Source organism: Pseudoliparis swirei, chromosome 3 (genome assembly GCF_029220125.1).
Source record: "Pseudoliparis swirei isolate HS2019 ecotype Mariana Trench chromosome 3, NWPU_hadal_v1, whole genome shotgun sequence".
Lineage (NCBI taxonomy): Eukaryota > Metazoa > Chordata > Actinopteri > Perciformes > Liparidae > Pseudoliparis > Pseudoliparis swirei.
In genome coordinates, this window is record NC_079390.1 from 23,784,965 (window position 1) to 23,799,964 (window position 15,000).

The 15,000-nt window shown below is 45.5% G+C and overlaps 1 protein-coding gene across 1 annotated transcript in view; it reads right to left on the reverse strand.

The window, feature by feature from the left end:
- jade2 (jade family PHD finger 2) overlaps positions 1-14,052 on the reverse strand; it is a 344,631-nt gene extending 330,579 nt beyond the window's left edge. The window contains exons 1-2 of the mRNA XM_056411448.1: positions 14,014-14,052; positions 13,414-13,445 (exon numbers count right to left, since the gene is read on the reverse strand). Of these exons, the coding sequence (XP_056267423.1) occupies positions 13,414-13,445; positions 14,014-14,052 (71 nt within the window). The remainder of the gene's footprint in view (positions 1-13,413; positions 13,446-14,013) is intronic.
- Between the last annotated feature and the right edge of the window lie 948 nt (positions 14,053-15,000).

Genomic DNA, 15,000 nt, shown 5'->3' on the forward strand with positions numbered 1-15,000 from the left:
TCAGGAGACAGGCCAATCAGGAGGCAGGCCAATCAGGAGACAGGCCAATCAGGAGGCAGGACAATCAGGAAACAGGCCAATCAGGAAACAGGACAATCAGGAAACAGGACAATCAGGAAACAGGCCAATCAGGAGGCAGGCCAATCAGGAAACAGGCCAATCAGGAAACAGACCAATCAGGAAACAGGACAATCAGGAAACAGGCCAATCAGGAGGCAGGCCAATCAGGAAACAGGACAATCAGGAAACAGGCCAATCAGGAGGCAGGCCAATCAGGAGACAGGACCTGTATATATATATATATATATTTATAAATATATATATATATAGATATAAATATTTGCATATATATTTATATATATATATATATTTATATATACAACTTTGAAAGACAGTTGCATGCATTTATATGTGTAACTTGTTGCTTAGCTAATGATGAAACGTCCCAGACGTTTGTCCCCTGATGAATGAAGTAAAAATCCATCCCGGCGTGATGAACGTTGGAGGTGACAGACGTCAGCGTTCGATACGCCTGACGGCCGCCTCATCGACTAATTGGTGTCTCACAGCACACTCGTCCACGCTGAGCGTCCTTTGTGTGTTTATTGAACTGAAACTCGGATTCCTCTTCAGAAAAGCTGAAGAAATGGTCAAAGAAAGTAAATATTTTAGCCAGTGCCCCGAGAGGACCTCCAGTAGCTGGAGAGATCAGGACGGGAAGAAAGAAGACCGACGGGTGATGTAATCACAGAGACGCATGACCTCACATGATGATGATGGCGGTCACCTGACCTTTGAACCCAAAATATCAAAACATATGAAAAGTATATCTCCGTAAGTATACGGTCTATCTGAATAATCTTGGTTTCATTAAAAAGGTTTTGTGTAAGCATCACTATATGTAAATATATGTATATATATATACACACATATATATGGTATGTATCATCAGTATACATATAATTATTTATTTACATATATTTATATAAATACATACATATATTTATATATATATATTTATTTATTCTGTATATATATGTATTGTATTTATTTATATATATATATTTATGTATGAATATATATATATATATTTTAAATTATATATTTATATACATATATATATACATATAGATATACATATACAGGACTGTCTCAGAAAATTAGAATATTGTGATAAAGTTCTTTATTTTCTGTAATGCAATTAAAAAAACAAAAATGTCATGCATTCTGGATCCATTACAAATCAACTGAAATATTGCAAGCCTTTTATTCTTTTAATATTGCTGATTATGGCTTACAGCTTAAGAAAACTCTAAAATCCTATCTCATAACATTTTAATATTTCCTCAGACCAAGTAAAAAAAAAGATTTATAACAGCTGAGTGTTTGTCAAGGCTCAGGAAACCCTTGCAGGTGTTTCGAGTTAATTAGACAATTCAAGTGATTTGTTTAATACCCTACTAGTATACTTTTTCATGATATTCTAATATTTAGAGATAGGATATTTGAGTTTTCTTAAGCTGTAAGCCATAATCAGCAATAAATCAGAATAAAAGGCTTGCAATATTTCAGTTGATTTGTAATGAATCCAGAATGCATGACATTTTTGTTTTTTTAATTGCATTACAGAAAATAAAGAACTTCATCACAATATTCTAATTTTCTGAGACAGTCCTGTAGATACATGCAAATATATGTATTTATTTATTTATATATAAAAATATACATATTTTATATTTGTATTTTATTATTTGATTCATTCATATATTTCTTTATATATATACTAATATACAATACATAAATATATATACATATATATATATTAAATATATAATTATATATATATATATTTAGATATATATATATATATACAAATATATCTTTGTCAATTTTAATTGTTAAGTTTAAGGTCTGCGAAACATGAACCCATAATTCCCACAAGGCTGCATGCTGCAGTTTATTTCATCTGCATCGTGAATGCAGCTGCTGAATTGAAACCAGCTGTTGCTGCTGTTGTTGTTGTTGTTGTTGTTGATCCGCTCCAGTCGCCTCTAGTGGTGATGAGTCAGAGCTCTGGAAGTCAGAACTTTTCCCTCGTTGCCCATTCTGAGCCGACAAATGTTGTTTTTTTAAAGCTCACAATTCTTGTCCTTACTGGTTGAGTCATCCCCGGAACGACGAAGACGTTAAGGTCCTAAAAACAGAAACATGTTTATTTCCCGTGAATTGCCCTCTTTGCAAAGTTTCCCTCCCTCCCTCCTTCCCTCCCCCGTTTTAAACTCCTTCTGCATTATCAATCGCCATCTTGTCTTTCGCTTGACTACCTCTGGATTACTAACCTGCCCCCCCCCCCCGCCCCGCCCGGCCCCCGGCGCCGCTTCTCGTGGTGGAGATTAAAGTTTCGACGCAAAAAGGTCTGATTGACGAGATTTCTAAGAGTCTTTGATCGGATAGAAAGAAACCCGGAGAGCCTTCAGAGAACCCAAAGACACCTCGTGAGACCTCGTGGTTCCTCCCTCGGGGGGGGGGGGTCCTTTCAGTTTTCTTTGTCACAGATTTCAATTACCTTGTGAATCACAAGTTTCTTCCCACGGTTTGACTTTGCGGAGCGCTCATGAATCAGAACCGCTCGGAGAGACGTTCACCGGCCGTTATTTGCGTTCCGTCGCGACGGCTTTACGACACGGTGAGCGGGCGGAGTCCATCGGCTCCGGCAGGGAGCGGCTCGGCTCCGGTTTCTCCACCTTCGGTTCCGGTTCACCGCTTCCAGGTCAAAAGGTCGTTCAGCAGATTCTGTTCTGAAAGAATGAAAACAAAAGGTTGTGGGAGGAGCCAAGAAAAGAAGCCGAGCCGCAGACTTGAAGAGCCAATCAGAGCCTGACTGCCCACAGGGCCCATTAACAGGGTTTAAGGCCTACAGGTACCGTAGACCTGTAGACCTGTAGACCTGTAGACCTTTAGACCTTAAGACCTTTAGACCTGTAGACCTGTAGACCTTTAGACCTTAAGACCTTTAGACCTTAAGACCTTAAGACCTGTAGACCTGGAGACCTTTAGACCTGTAGACCTGTAGACCTTTAGACCTTTAGACCTTTAGACCTTAAGACCTTTAGACCTTAAGACCTTTAGACCTTAAGACCTTTAGACCTTAAGACCTGTAGACCTTAAGACCTGTAGACCTGGAGACCTTTAGACCTGTAGACCTGTAGACCTTTAGACCTTTAGACCTTAAGACCTTTAGACCTTAAGACCTTAAGACCTTTAGACCTTTAGACCTTTAGACCTTAAGACCTTTAGACCTTAAGACCTTTAGACCTTAAGACCTGTAGACCTTAAGACCTGTAGACCTGGAGACCTTTAGACCTGTAGACCTGTAGACCTTTAGACCTTAAGACCTGTAGACCTTAAGACCTTTAGACCTTTAGACCTTTAGACCTTAAGACCTTTAGACCTTTAGACCTTTAGACCTTTAGACCTTAAGACCTTTAGACATTAAGACCTTTAGACCTTAAGACCTTTAGACCTTTAGACCTTTAGACCTTAAGACCTTTAGACCTTAAGACCTTTAGACCTTAAGACCTTTAGACCTTAAGACCTGTAGACCTTAAGACCTGTAGACCTTTGGACCTTAAGACCTTTAGACCTTAAGACCTTTAGACCTTAAGACCTGTAGACCTTAAGACGTGTAGACCTTTAGACCTGTAGACCTGTAGACCTTTAGACCTGTAGACCTTTAGACCTTTAGACCTTTAGACCGGTAGGCCTGTAGGCCTGTAGACCTGTAGACCTTTGGTTTCATTGGTCTTATTGGTCTAATTGGTGTTATTGGTCTCATTCTTTGAAATAATAAAACGGATCATGTTTGTGGAAGCCGTGGTCGTAGGCGAGCGTTCTCTGACTCGTGATGATCGTTATTGAACGGGTTTGAGTCCCCGTGAAAAGACGGCGTCCTTCACACCTTTAAGACCGATCATTATCGTTCTCAGTGTTCAGCTCTTGTCGTGTTGACGTGTTTTCACTGAGGAGACGTTGAAGAGCGGTGATGATGACCTCGTCTTGTGGATGGACGAGTATCAGAAACACTTCAGATCACAAGCCTGCCTCTATGGATGCCACCACCGCCTGCATCTCCTCCTGCCTCCTCCAGGGAGGAGGAAAGGTCTTGTGGATGTTGGGCCCCATCCAGGTGTTTGGCCCTCTGCACGATTTCTGCAACCTTAATTTACCGCAAAGAGCCTTTTTTTGCTGATCGTGCATCCTCTTCCAGCTTCGGCCCGTTTTACACTCGTCTCGTCCACCTGGGACGCTAACGCTGCAGCTGGGCCCGGATTATTCTGCACTAAGTGCCTTGCTCAAAGGCGCAGAGGAGGCGCAGGTGAACGGACAGGAAGACTTTCATCTGGGGACGTTTCCAACAGCGGCAATCGACCCGTGGCTAAGTCCCGCCTCTCAAACGCAGACCGACCAATCGTAGCATCGGACCCCGCGGACTCAGCGATGGTTTCCAGCTGTTCTCCGTCTTCAGGCCGGCTCGGTGGATTTGGAGCTCGTCGTGGTTAAACGTTGCGTAATAGTGATTTGAGTAGTTATCCGGAGAGATACACGTTTATAAAATATTACATTATTACGTAAAGATCTGTGGAGCTAACGTTAGCAGAGTGCATTAGCCAACTTGGGCTAGTTTCATGGACCGGGTCTCTGATGGACCGGGTCTCTCGTGGACCGGGTCTCTTATGGACCGGGTCTCTGATGGCCCGGGTCTCTCGTAGACCGGGTCTCTCATGGACCGTGTCTCTTATGGCCCGGGTCTCTCGTGGACCGGGTCTCTCACGGACCGGGTCTCTCACGGACCGTGTCTCTTATGGCCCGGGTCTCTCGTGGACCAGGTCTCTCAATGGCCCGGGTCTCTCGTGGACCGGGTCTCTCAATGGCCCGGGTCTCTCATGGACCGTGTCTCTTATGGCCCGGGTCTCTCGTGGACCGGGTCTCTCACAGACCGTGTCTCTTATGGCCCGGGTCTCTCGTGGACCGGGTCTCTCACGGACCGGGTCTCTCACGGACCGTGTCTCTTATGGCCCGGGTCTCTCGTGGACCGGGTCTCTCAATGGCCCGGGTCTCTCGTGGACCGGGTCTCTCGTGGACCGGGTCTCTCGTGGACCGGGTCTCTCACGGACCATGTCTCTTATGGACCGGGTCTCTCAATGGCCCGGGTCTCTCGTGGACCGGGTCTCTCACGGACCGGGTCTCTCACGGACCGTGTCTCTTATGGACCGTGTCTCTCGTGGACCGGGTCTCTCGTGGACCGGGTCTCTCAATGGCCCGGGTCTCTCGTGGACCGGGTCTCTCGTGGACCGGGTCTCTCAATGGCCTGGGTCTCTCGTGGACTGGGTCTCTCGTGGACCGGGGCTCTCGTGGACCCGGTCTCTCGTGGATCGGGTCCTCATTTGTTTAGAACCGGGTCTCTCGTGGACCGGGTCTCTCACGGACCGGGTCTCTCACGGACCGTGTCTCTTATGGCCCGGATCTCTCGTGGACCGGGTCTCTCAATGGCCCGGGTCTCTCGTGGACCGGGTCTCTCGTGGACCGGGTCTCTCACGGACCATGTCTCTTATGGACCGGGTCTCTCGTGGACCGGGTCTCTCAATGGCCCGGGTCTCTCGTGGACCGGGTCTCTCACGGACCGGGTCTCTCACGGACCGTGTCTCTTATGGACCGGGTCTCTCGTGGACCGGGTCTCTCGTGGACCGGGTCTCTCAATGGCCCGGGTCTCTCGTGGACCGGGTCTCTCGTGGACCGGGTCTCTCGTGGACCGGGTCTCTCAATGGCCCGGGTCTCTCGTGGACTGGGTCTCTCGTGGACCGGGGCTCTCGTGGACCCGGTCTCTCGTGGATCGGGTCCTCATTTGTTTAGAACCGTATCTTGTAATAAAAACATATAAAATACTTCCTCACATTCAGATACATTAGTGTAGACAAAGTATTATTCTTATATCTATAATTGTATTTATTAAACACACACAGGATTTCAAGCGAGGACGTCAAGATGTGATTATAATAACGTTAGAGATGATGATGATGATGATGATGATGATGAAACAACGTGATCATCAGTCTGGGCTGAATGAGCTGCAACAACGTGGAGAAACACGAGCTCTGCAACCGGGGCGACAGGCAGACTCCACCGAGCTTCAAGGACTCAGTCCACCCCCCCCTCCCCACACACACACACACCCCTCCAGCGTCGACCAGGCCCACCTCAGCTCAAACGATCCCTCGGCTGTCACCTCCGTTATCACCCGATCAATAAACTCTGGCCCTCGTTCATTTTGACAAGAATCTACAATGGGGGGGGGCAATCACTAAGCACCGGCAGGTATATGATATTGACCGGGGGAGGAGAGGGGGGGGGGGGGAGATAAGACTGAGCCTATTCAATCATGCGGGGGGGGGGGCAGATTGAATATCTTCATATTAGCGAGGTGTCAGATGGTTGGCGGGTCAAAGGTCAGACGTATAAAACACGTCTTCACCACAGAGACCTGGAACGAGCCCGAAGGAAAGGAACCGCAAAAACATCGAGGAACACAAGGCAACGGTTACCGGGTAGAAAACATGCACGCGAACGCACAACCACACACACACACACACACAAACACACATGATGGCGCGGCTGTGTCCAGACGCCGTCGAGGTAGCTCCGCGGAGATTGTGCGCTCTTTTAGTTTTTGTGTTTTTTTTAAATATTTTCTTTGCCACAAACACATCGGCAATAACAGCATACGACCGCAGCACACTTTTGGACATAAACTTTTGCGCAAAACAAGGGGTTTTGTCCACTTTTTCCATCGATCCAGCGTGGCCGGCGGAGATCGTACGAGCGAACCACAACAACAACAGTGGAGCCGCTACTACGGGAGGCGCGAAAACATCGAGGAAAGCGGGCGGGTCGGAACAGACTGAGAGTTCAAGCCCACCGTCCACCTCTGCCCAGCATCCTTCTTGCTAACATCCAGTCTCTGGAAAATAAGCTGGATGATGTTAGGGCAAGGATCAGATTCCAACGGGACATGAGGGACTGTAATATCTTTTGTCTGACGGAAACATGGCTGACCCGCTGGTGCGGATCGAGTCATATGCCCAACCGAGTCCTTCTCTGTTTTTCCGTGCAGACAGAACGGAAGAGTCTGGTAAATCTAAGGGTGGAGGGGTTTGCTTCATGACTAACAACAAGTGGTGCGACCCCAAGGACATTAAGACTCTTTCTCGTTCCTGCTCGCGAACCTGGAACATCTGGCGATCTCATGCCATCCATTCTACCTTCCCGGGAGTTCAGCTCGGTCATCACCACAGCCGTCTACATACCACCACAAGCGGACACCGGCGTAGCACTATCGGACCTACATGATGTGTTATGTCGGCATCAGAACAAGTATCCCCGGCTGTGGTGGTGGCTGGGACTTTAATAGGGCAAACCTAAAAAGTCATGCCGAACTTTCACCAGCACATTACGTGTGCTACCAGAGGGAAAGAATGTTGGACCACTGCTATACGCCATTCAAGAGAGGCTACAAGGCTGTCTCTCCTCCGTTCGCAAATCGGACCATGCCGCCATTTTCTTGCTTCCGAGTACCGCAAAAGATCGCGGGAAGCGGTAGTGACGAGGAACGAAGCGGTGGTCTGACCAATCAGAGGCTGAGCTACAGGGCGCTCTGCGTGTCGTCGACTGGGACATGATCCAATCCAGTTCCAGTGGCGTCAGCGGTTTATGGAAGTAGCAATGAGCCTCATAGCAACGCGGACACCATCGTCCCCACGGTAAAAGTTAGGGTCTTTCCTAACCAAAAGCCGTGGGTTGATAGATCCATCCGTGAAGCTGTGAACGCCCGTACTGCTGCCTATAACTCCGGTCTTGTATCCGGCAACATGGACGAGTACAAGGCAGCGGTCTATGGACTGAGGAGGGCGGTGAAGGAAGCCAAAGGAGGTACCGAGACAGAGTGGAATCACAGATGGAGCAGCGCGACACCAGGCGCCTATGGCAGGGGCTACGGACTATCACAGACTACCAGAGCAGACTCCGCGCAATGGTGAGTGCCGACGCATCCCTAGCGGACGACCTGAACTCATTTTATGCACGGTTTGAGGCTAGCAACAACAGCGCTAGCTCGCCGCTAACAACAACACTAAGCGTAGCCGGTGAGTTCTACCGCTGAGGATGAACACACTCTCTGTGACCGAGCACAGTGTGAGGAGGGCTCAGTTGAGGGTGAAGACCAGGAAGGCTGCAGGTCCAGATGGCATATCTGGGCGAGTACTGAAGACCTGTGCTAACCAGCTAGCTCCAGTGTTCACCACAATATTCAACCTCTCCTGGCTGAGTCCGTGGTCCCGCCTGCTTCAAGAGATCCACTATTGTCCCTGTGCCCAAGATTGCTTCTCCAGCATGTATGAATGACTACCGACGGTGGCCCACACCTCGGTGGTCATGAAATGCTTTGAGAGGCTGATAAAGGACTACATCTGCGCCTTCCTCCTTCCTCCATGGACCCGCTGCAGTTTGCTTATCGCCCAAACAGATCCACGGATGATGCTGTCTCCCAGGTACTGCACACCACACTCTCTCATCTGGACAGCCAGAGGGGGCTATGTGAGACTGCTGTTCATTGATTATAGTTCAGCTTTCAACACCATAGTCCCTCCAGACTGGCCGGCAAGCTGATTGAGCTGGGACTGAACACCCCTGTGTGCTTGGATCCTGGACTTCCTGACCGCCAGGCCACAGGTGGTCAGGGTGGGCAGACACACCTCCAAACCCCTCACCCTGAACACAGGATCCCCCCAGGGTTGCGTCCTCAGCCCCTACTGTACTCCCTGTACACACATGACTGTGTGGCCAGGTTGAGCTGCAACACCATCATCAAGTTTGCGGATGACACAGTGGTGGTGGGCCTGATCTCCGACAACGACGAGAAGGCCTACCTGGAGGAAGTTGCTGATCTGTCACTCTGGTGCCAGGACAACAGCCTCATCATGAATGTCACCAAAACTAAGGAGTTGATTGTGGACTTTAGGAGGGTACAACAACAGAGGACGTACTCACCACTGGGGATTAACGGGACTACTGTGGAGAGGGTGAGCGCGTATAAATACCTGGGAGTCCACATCACCGAGGATCTGACATGGTCAACAAACACAGACACTCTGGTGAGAAAGGCAAGGCAGCGCCTCTACCACCTCAGGCAGCTGAGGAAATTTAAAGTTTCCCAGAGGATCCTTCAGTCCTTCTACTCTGGAGCTGTAGAGAGCGTCCTGACAGGAAGCATCACAGCCTGGTTTGGCAACTGCTCCGCTCAGGACAGGAAGGCTCTGCAGAGAGTAGTGCGTCAGGCTGAACCGACTATGGCAACTACACTCCCCACCCTGCAGGACTTGTACACCAGGAGGTGCAGAACCAGAGCCGGCAGGATCATGAAGGATCCTCACCACCCCAACAACAGACTGTTTCAGCTGCTGCGGTCAGGCAGGCGCCTCCGTAGTCACGCTGCAAGAACAGAGAGACTGAGATTCTTTCCTCAGGCCATCAGGACTGTGAACTCCGACCTCACCAGGACCCCCACATAGACCCACACAACTGCCCCTCTTAGGCACACACACACACACACACACACACACTTACTGTAAATATTGTGTTGTTTTTTATTGTAAATAGTGTGTACTTGTTGCCCTTGCACATTCCTGCTGAGCATTGCCACTTTCATTTCACTGCACACCCTGTGTGTGTATGTGACAAATAAAACATCTTGAATCTTGAATCTTGAACCACACACACACACAAACACACAACCACACAAACGCAAAACCACACACACACACAGACACACAATCACACACTCACACACACACACACACACACACACACTGTGCTGTAGGGACCCTCAGTATCTACATGATTCATGACGTGTTTTATTCCACTTGGACTGAGATGGATTTGTGACCCAGTTTATTCTGTTCATGTCTGTTCACTGATTGGTTCTCTGCAATAATATATATATATATATATTTATGTATACGTATTTAAATATATCGAGGGTGTTGATCCCCGGGTCAGTGTTACGGTTCTTCCAGAGGTTTAACTTCCACACTTCTACAAACTAAATGAATGAAGTGAACTTCAACCCTCTGAGTCCACTCAGAGAACAGGTGATGATGTCATTGTGTGGATTGAACCAATCAGAAGGCGGTTCCCGTATCCTCGCCTGAAGGTGAGCTCACCTCCCTCTCTGTGTGTCTCTGGTGAGGCTCCGCCCCTCGGCCTCCCATCAGGCCTCCTGCTGGGCTTAGCCGCCTCCCTCTCTCCGCCTCCCTCTCTCCACCTCCCTCTCTCCGCCTCCCTCTCTTCGCCTCCCTCTCTCCGCCTCCCTCTCTTCGCCTCCCTCTCTCCGCCTCCCTCTCTTCGCCTCCCTCTCTCCGCCTCCCTCCTCCCTCTCTCCGCCTCCCTCTCTCCGCCTCCCTCTCTCCGCCTCCCTCTCTCCGCCTCCCTCTCTCCGCCTCCCTCTCTCCGCCTCCCTCTCTCCACCTCCCTCTCTCCGCCTCCCTCTCTCCGCCTCCCTCTCTCCACCTCCCTCTCTCCGCCTCCCTCTCTCCGCCTCCCTCTCTCCACCTCCCTCCTTCCTCTCTCCACCTCCCTCTCTCCGCCTGACACGTCCGACGAGGAACCCCCACAGCTCGAGTCGTCTCACGACAAGTGTGTGTGTGTGTGAGTGAGTGAGTGTGTGTTAGTGTGTACGTGTGTGTGTTAGTGTGTGTGAGTGTGTGCATGTGTGTGCATGAGTGTGTGTGGTGAGTTTTACAACAAGTTGTATAAAACCTAGTGTGTGAAAGTTAAAGTTATTAAATTAAACTAACTATTCATAATGATATTACATTATTCACAGAAACCTTTCAACAGCCCAGTGAAATAAAATTATACATTCATTTACTAATTTTGTAAAAATTTGTAGTACATCTAAAAACCTAAATATCACCAGAGCCTTATTATAAAACGAATTATAAAAAATATCCTTAATTGATAATTAATAAATGTTTCATTCAACTGTGAATTATTATTTAAATGAATGGAAAAAGTGATTCATTTATAATGATGAATTAAAAAATGAATGGATAAATTAAAAGCCCTCTTGATGTTGCTGTTTGCTCCTTTTGAGGAGAACATGAGGGATTATGGGTAATATTCTCAGTTCTTACTTCATAGTGAAGTGCTGGTTGGTCCAAGGATAAAGATTAATGTCCTTATGGCTATAATATCCATATATAGGGCTACAATATGTCTATATACAGGGCTACAATATGTCTATAAACAGGGCTATAATATGTCCATATACAGGGCTATAATATGTCCATATACAGGGCTATAATATGTCCCTATAAAGGGCTGTAATATGTCCATATACAGGGCTAGAATATGTCCATATACAGGACTAGAATATGTCCATATATAGGGTTGAATATATCCATATATAGGGTTTAATATGTCCATATATAGGGTTGAATATGTCCATATATAGGGCTATAATATGTCAAAATACAGGGCTAGAATATGTCCATATACAGGACTAGAATATGTCCATATATAGGGTTGAATATATCCATATATAGGGTTTAATATGTCCATATATAGGGTTGAATATGTCCATATATAGGGCTATAATATGTCCATATATAGGGTTGAATATATCCATATATAGGGTTTAATATGTCCATATATAGGGTTGAATATGTCCATATACAGGGCTAGAATATGTCCATATACAGGACTAGAATATGTCCATATATCGGGTTGAATATATCCATATATAGGGTTTAATATGTCCATATATAGGGTTGAATATGTCCATATATAGGGCTATAATATGTCCATATACAGGACTAGAATATGTCCATATATAGGGTTGAATATGTCCATATATAGGGCTATACTATGTCCATTTATAGGGTTGAATATATCCATATATAGGGTTTAATATGTCCATATATAGGGTTGAATATGTCCATATATAGGGCTATAATATGTCCATATACAGGACTAGAATATGTCCATATATAGGGTTGAATATGTCCATATATAGGGCTATAATATATCCATATACAGGGCTAGAATATGTCCATATACAGGGCTAGAATATGTCCATATACAGGACTAGAATATGTCCATATATAGGGTTTAATATATCCATATATAGGGTTTAATATGTCCATATATAGGGTTGAATATGTCCATATATAGGGCTATAATATGTCCATATACAGGACTAGAATATGTCCATATATAGGGTTGAATATATCCATATATAGGGTTTAATATGTCCATATATAGGGTTGAATATGTCCATATATAGGGCTATAATATGTCCATATACAGGGCTAGAATATGTCCATATATAGGGTTGAATATGTCCATACACAGGGCTAGAATATGTCTATATATCGGGTTGAATATATCCATATATAGGGTTTAATATGTCCATATATAGGGTTGAATATGTCCATATACAGGGCTAGAATATGTCCATATACAGGGCTAGAATATGTCCATATATAGGGCTATAATATGTCCATATACAGGGCTAGAATATGTCCATATATGGGGCTATAATATGTCCATATAAAGGGCTCGAACATGTCCATATACAGGGCTAGAATATGTCCATATATAGGGTTGAATATGTCCATATATAGGGTTGAATATGTCCATATATAGGGCTATAATATGTCCATATATAGGTCTATAATATGTCTATATACAGGGCTATAATATGTCTATATACAGGGCTATAATATGTCCATATATAGGGCTATAATATGTCCATATACAGGGCTAGAATATGTCCATATATAGGGTTGAATATGTCCATATATAGGGTTGAATATGTCCATATACAGGGCTATAATATGTCCATATATAGGGCTATAATATGTCCATATTACAAACATTCTGGATGTGAGCGTCCTGTGTACGTCTTATCGGTTCGACTCCACCATCTACTCCATTTATCTTCGTTCAACTCATTACGTACACATTTAAAAGATCTTCGCTCGGCCTACCACCGGCCACTTCTTTCCCAGCAGCCATTGCGGCGTCTCGAGGCGGTGTTCACCCGTGCCTGGACTTGACGAGGGTCCTTTTCGCTGGTCGCATTCACCGAATAAGCCGTTAAACCATTTAAAAACACCATCTCTCTCCACTAGATGGTGATTATAAACGAGCCGCCCTCCAGCCTGCAGCTCATTAGGCCCTGAACGCCTCACGATCCCCGCCGCCCATCTCCTCCTCTTCCACTGAATCACAGCATTCTGCTCTCCTTTGCTAATTACCTGTCCACCTCTCCTCTGCTCTCTGCAGGATCTCCCTCCTTCGCTCTTCTTTTCGCTCTCCTCTTTAATCCCTTCCTATCCTCTGCCCGGTCCTTCGTCATCCTCCTCTTCTCTCAGACCTGGGCTACTTCTACGTCACCTCTACACTGATTGCGCAATCTGTGCAGTCAATGGGGGAGAACGCGACTGATTGTGTTGCCGCGTCGCACCAAATCAGGTCTAATGAGAACGGAGCATCGAGATTCTGAAGCGATTTACCCCCAAATTATAACCTAACATCTGTAATTTAACATCCGACGAGAGTCTGGATGAACGATTCGAATGAATTACAACTAACCGGCGTATGCAGCGTCTACCCCGATGGTGTAAAGAACAGCCTCTGTGGGACCACGAGGAAAACCACTTAAAAAATTTCTTTTTGTGCTAATTGATAAATCAAACGGGTCATTACAGTTTTAAATGTCCGTCTCGTTCCCCACTGGACCGATCCAGATGCTCGGAGCTGCTACGTTTCCTCCAGTAGTCGGGAGTTTGTCCACCTGTGACGAGGTTGGCGCAAGTTTGTTGGTTTTATTTAATCAGGAAGATGTGAAATATGTGTTTTCTTGTCCACCCAGGAGATGTTTTCACATTGTGATCGGACCTTCTTCTCACCAGTGTCTTCGTGGTACCAGCTGTTCATCTGGTAGGAGTCACAATATTTCTCACGTCAACGTTTTGAAATTCTGACACAGCCTCATTCCAGATGAAGCCTTTCCCCCAATGAAGGCATGTTATGCTGATGTTATTCAGGTTTTAGGATTCTTTAGACGTGTAAACAGCGAATTTGGAATAACACACTCCGTTTTTTAAGGCACATCTTTCCTGTTTGCGACCAGCTCTGTGCGTTGAATACCAACAAAAATAAACTAACCATATACAGGACTGTCTCAGAAAATTAGAATATTGTGATAAAGTTCTTTATTTTCTGTAATGCAATTAAAAAAACAAAAATGTCATGCATTCTGGATTCATTACAAATCAACTGAAATATTGCAAGCCTTTATTCTTTTAATATTGCTGATTATGGCTTACAGCAAGAAAACTCTAAATCCTATCTCATACAATTTAATATTTCCTCAGACCAAGTAAAAAAAAAGATTTATAACAGCTGAGTGTTTGTCAAGGCTCAGGAAACCCTTGCAGGTGTTTCGAGTTAATTAGACAATTCAAGTGATTTGTTTAATACCCTAGTATACTTTTTCATGATATTCTAATATTTAGAGATAGGATATTTGAGTTTTCTTAAGCTGTAAACCATAATCGGCAATATTAAAAGAATAAAAGGCTTGCAATATTTCAGTTGATTTGTCCAGAATGACATTTTTGTTTTTGAAAAAATAAAGAACTTCATCACAATATTCTAATTTTCTGAGACAGTCCTGTATACAGTCAAATGTTTGCTTATTCCTGTTTGGATCAGGTATCAGTGGGAATGTTCCCTATTGGATTACCTCACCCCCATGTAGTGGTTTAGTCCAATTAGGGAGAGGCAATGAGGGCTGTGTGGACCTGTTGTAGAGTTGTTAGTTAGCTGCTTGCTGTGTTATTTCACATAATAACACATATTTTATTCATAATAATCAACCAT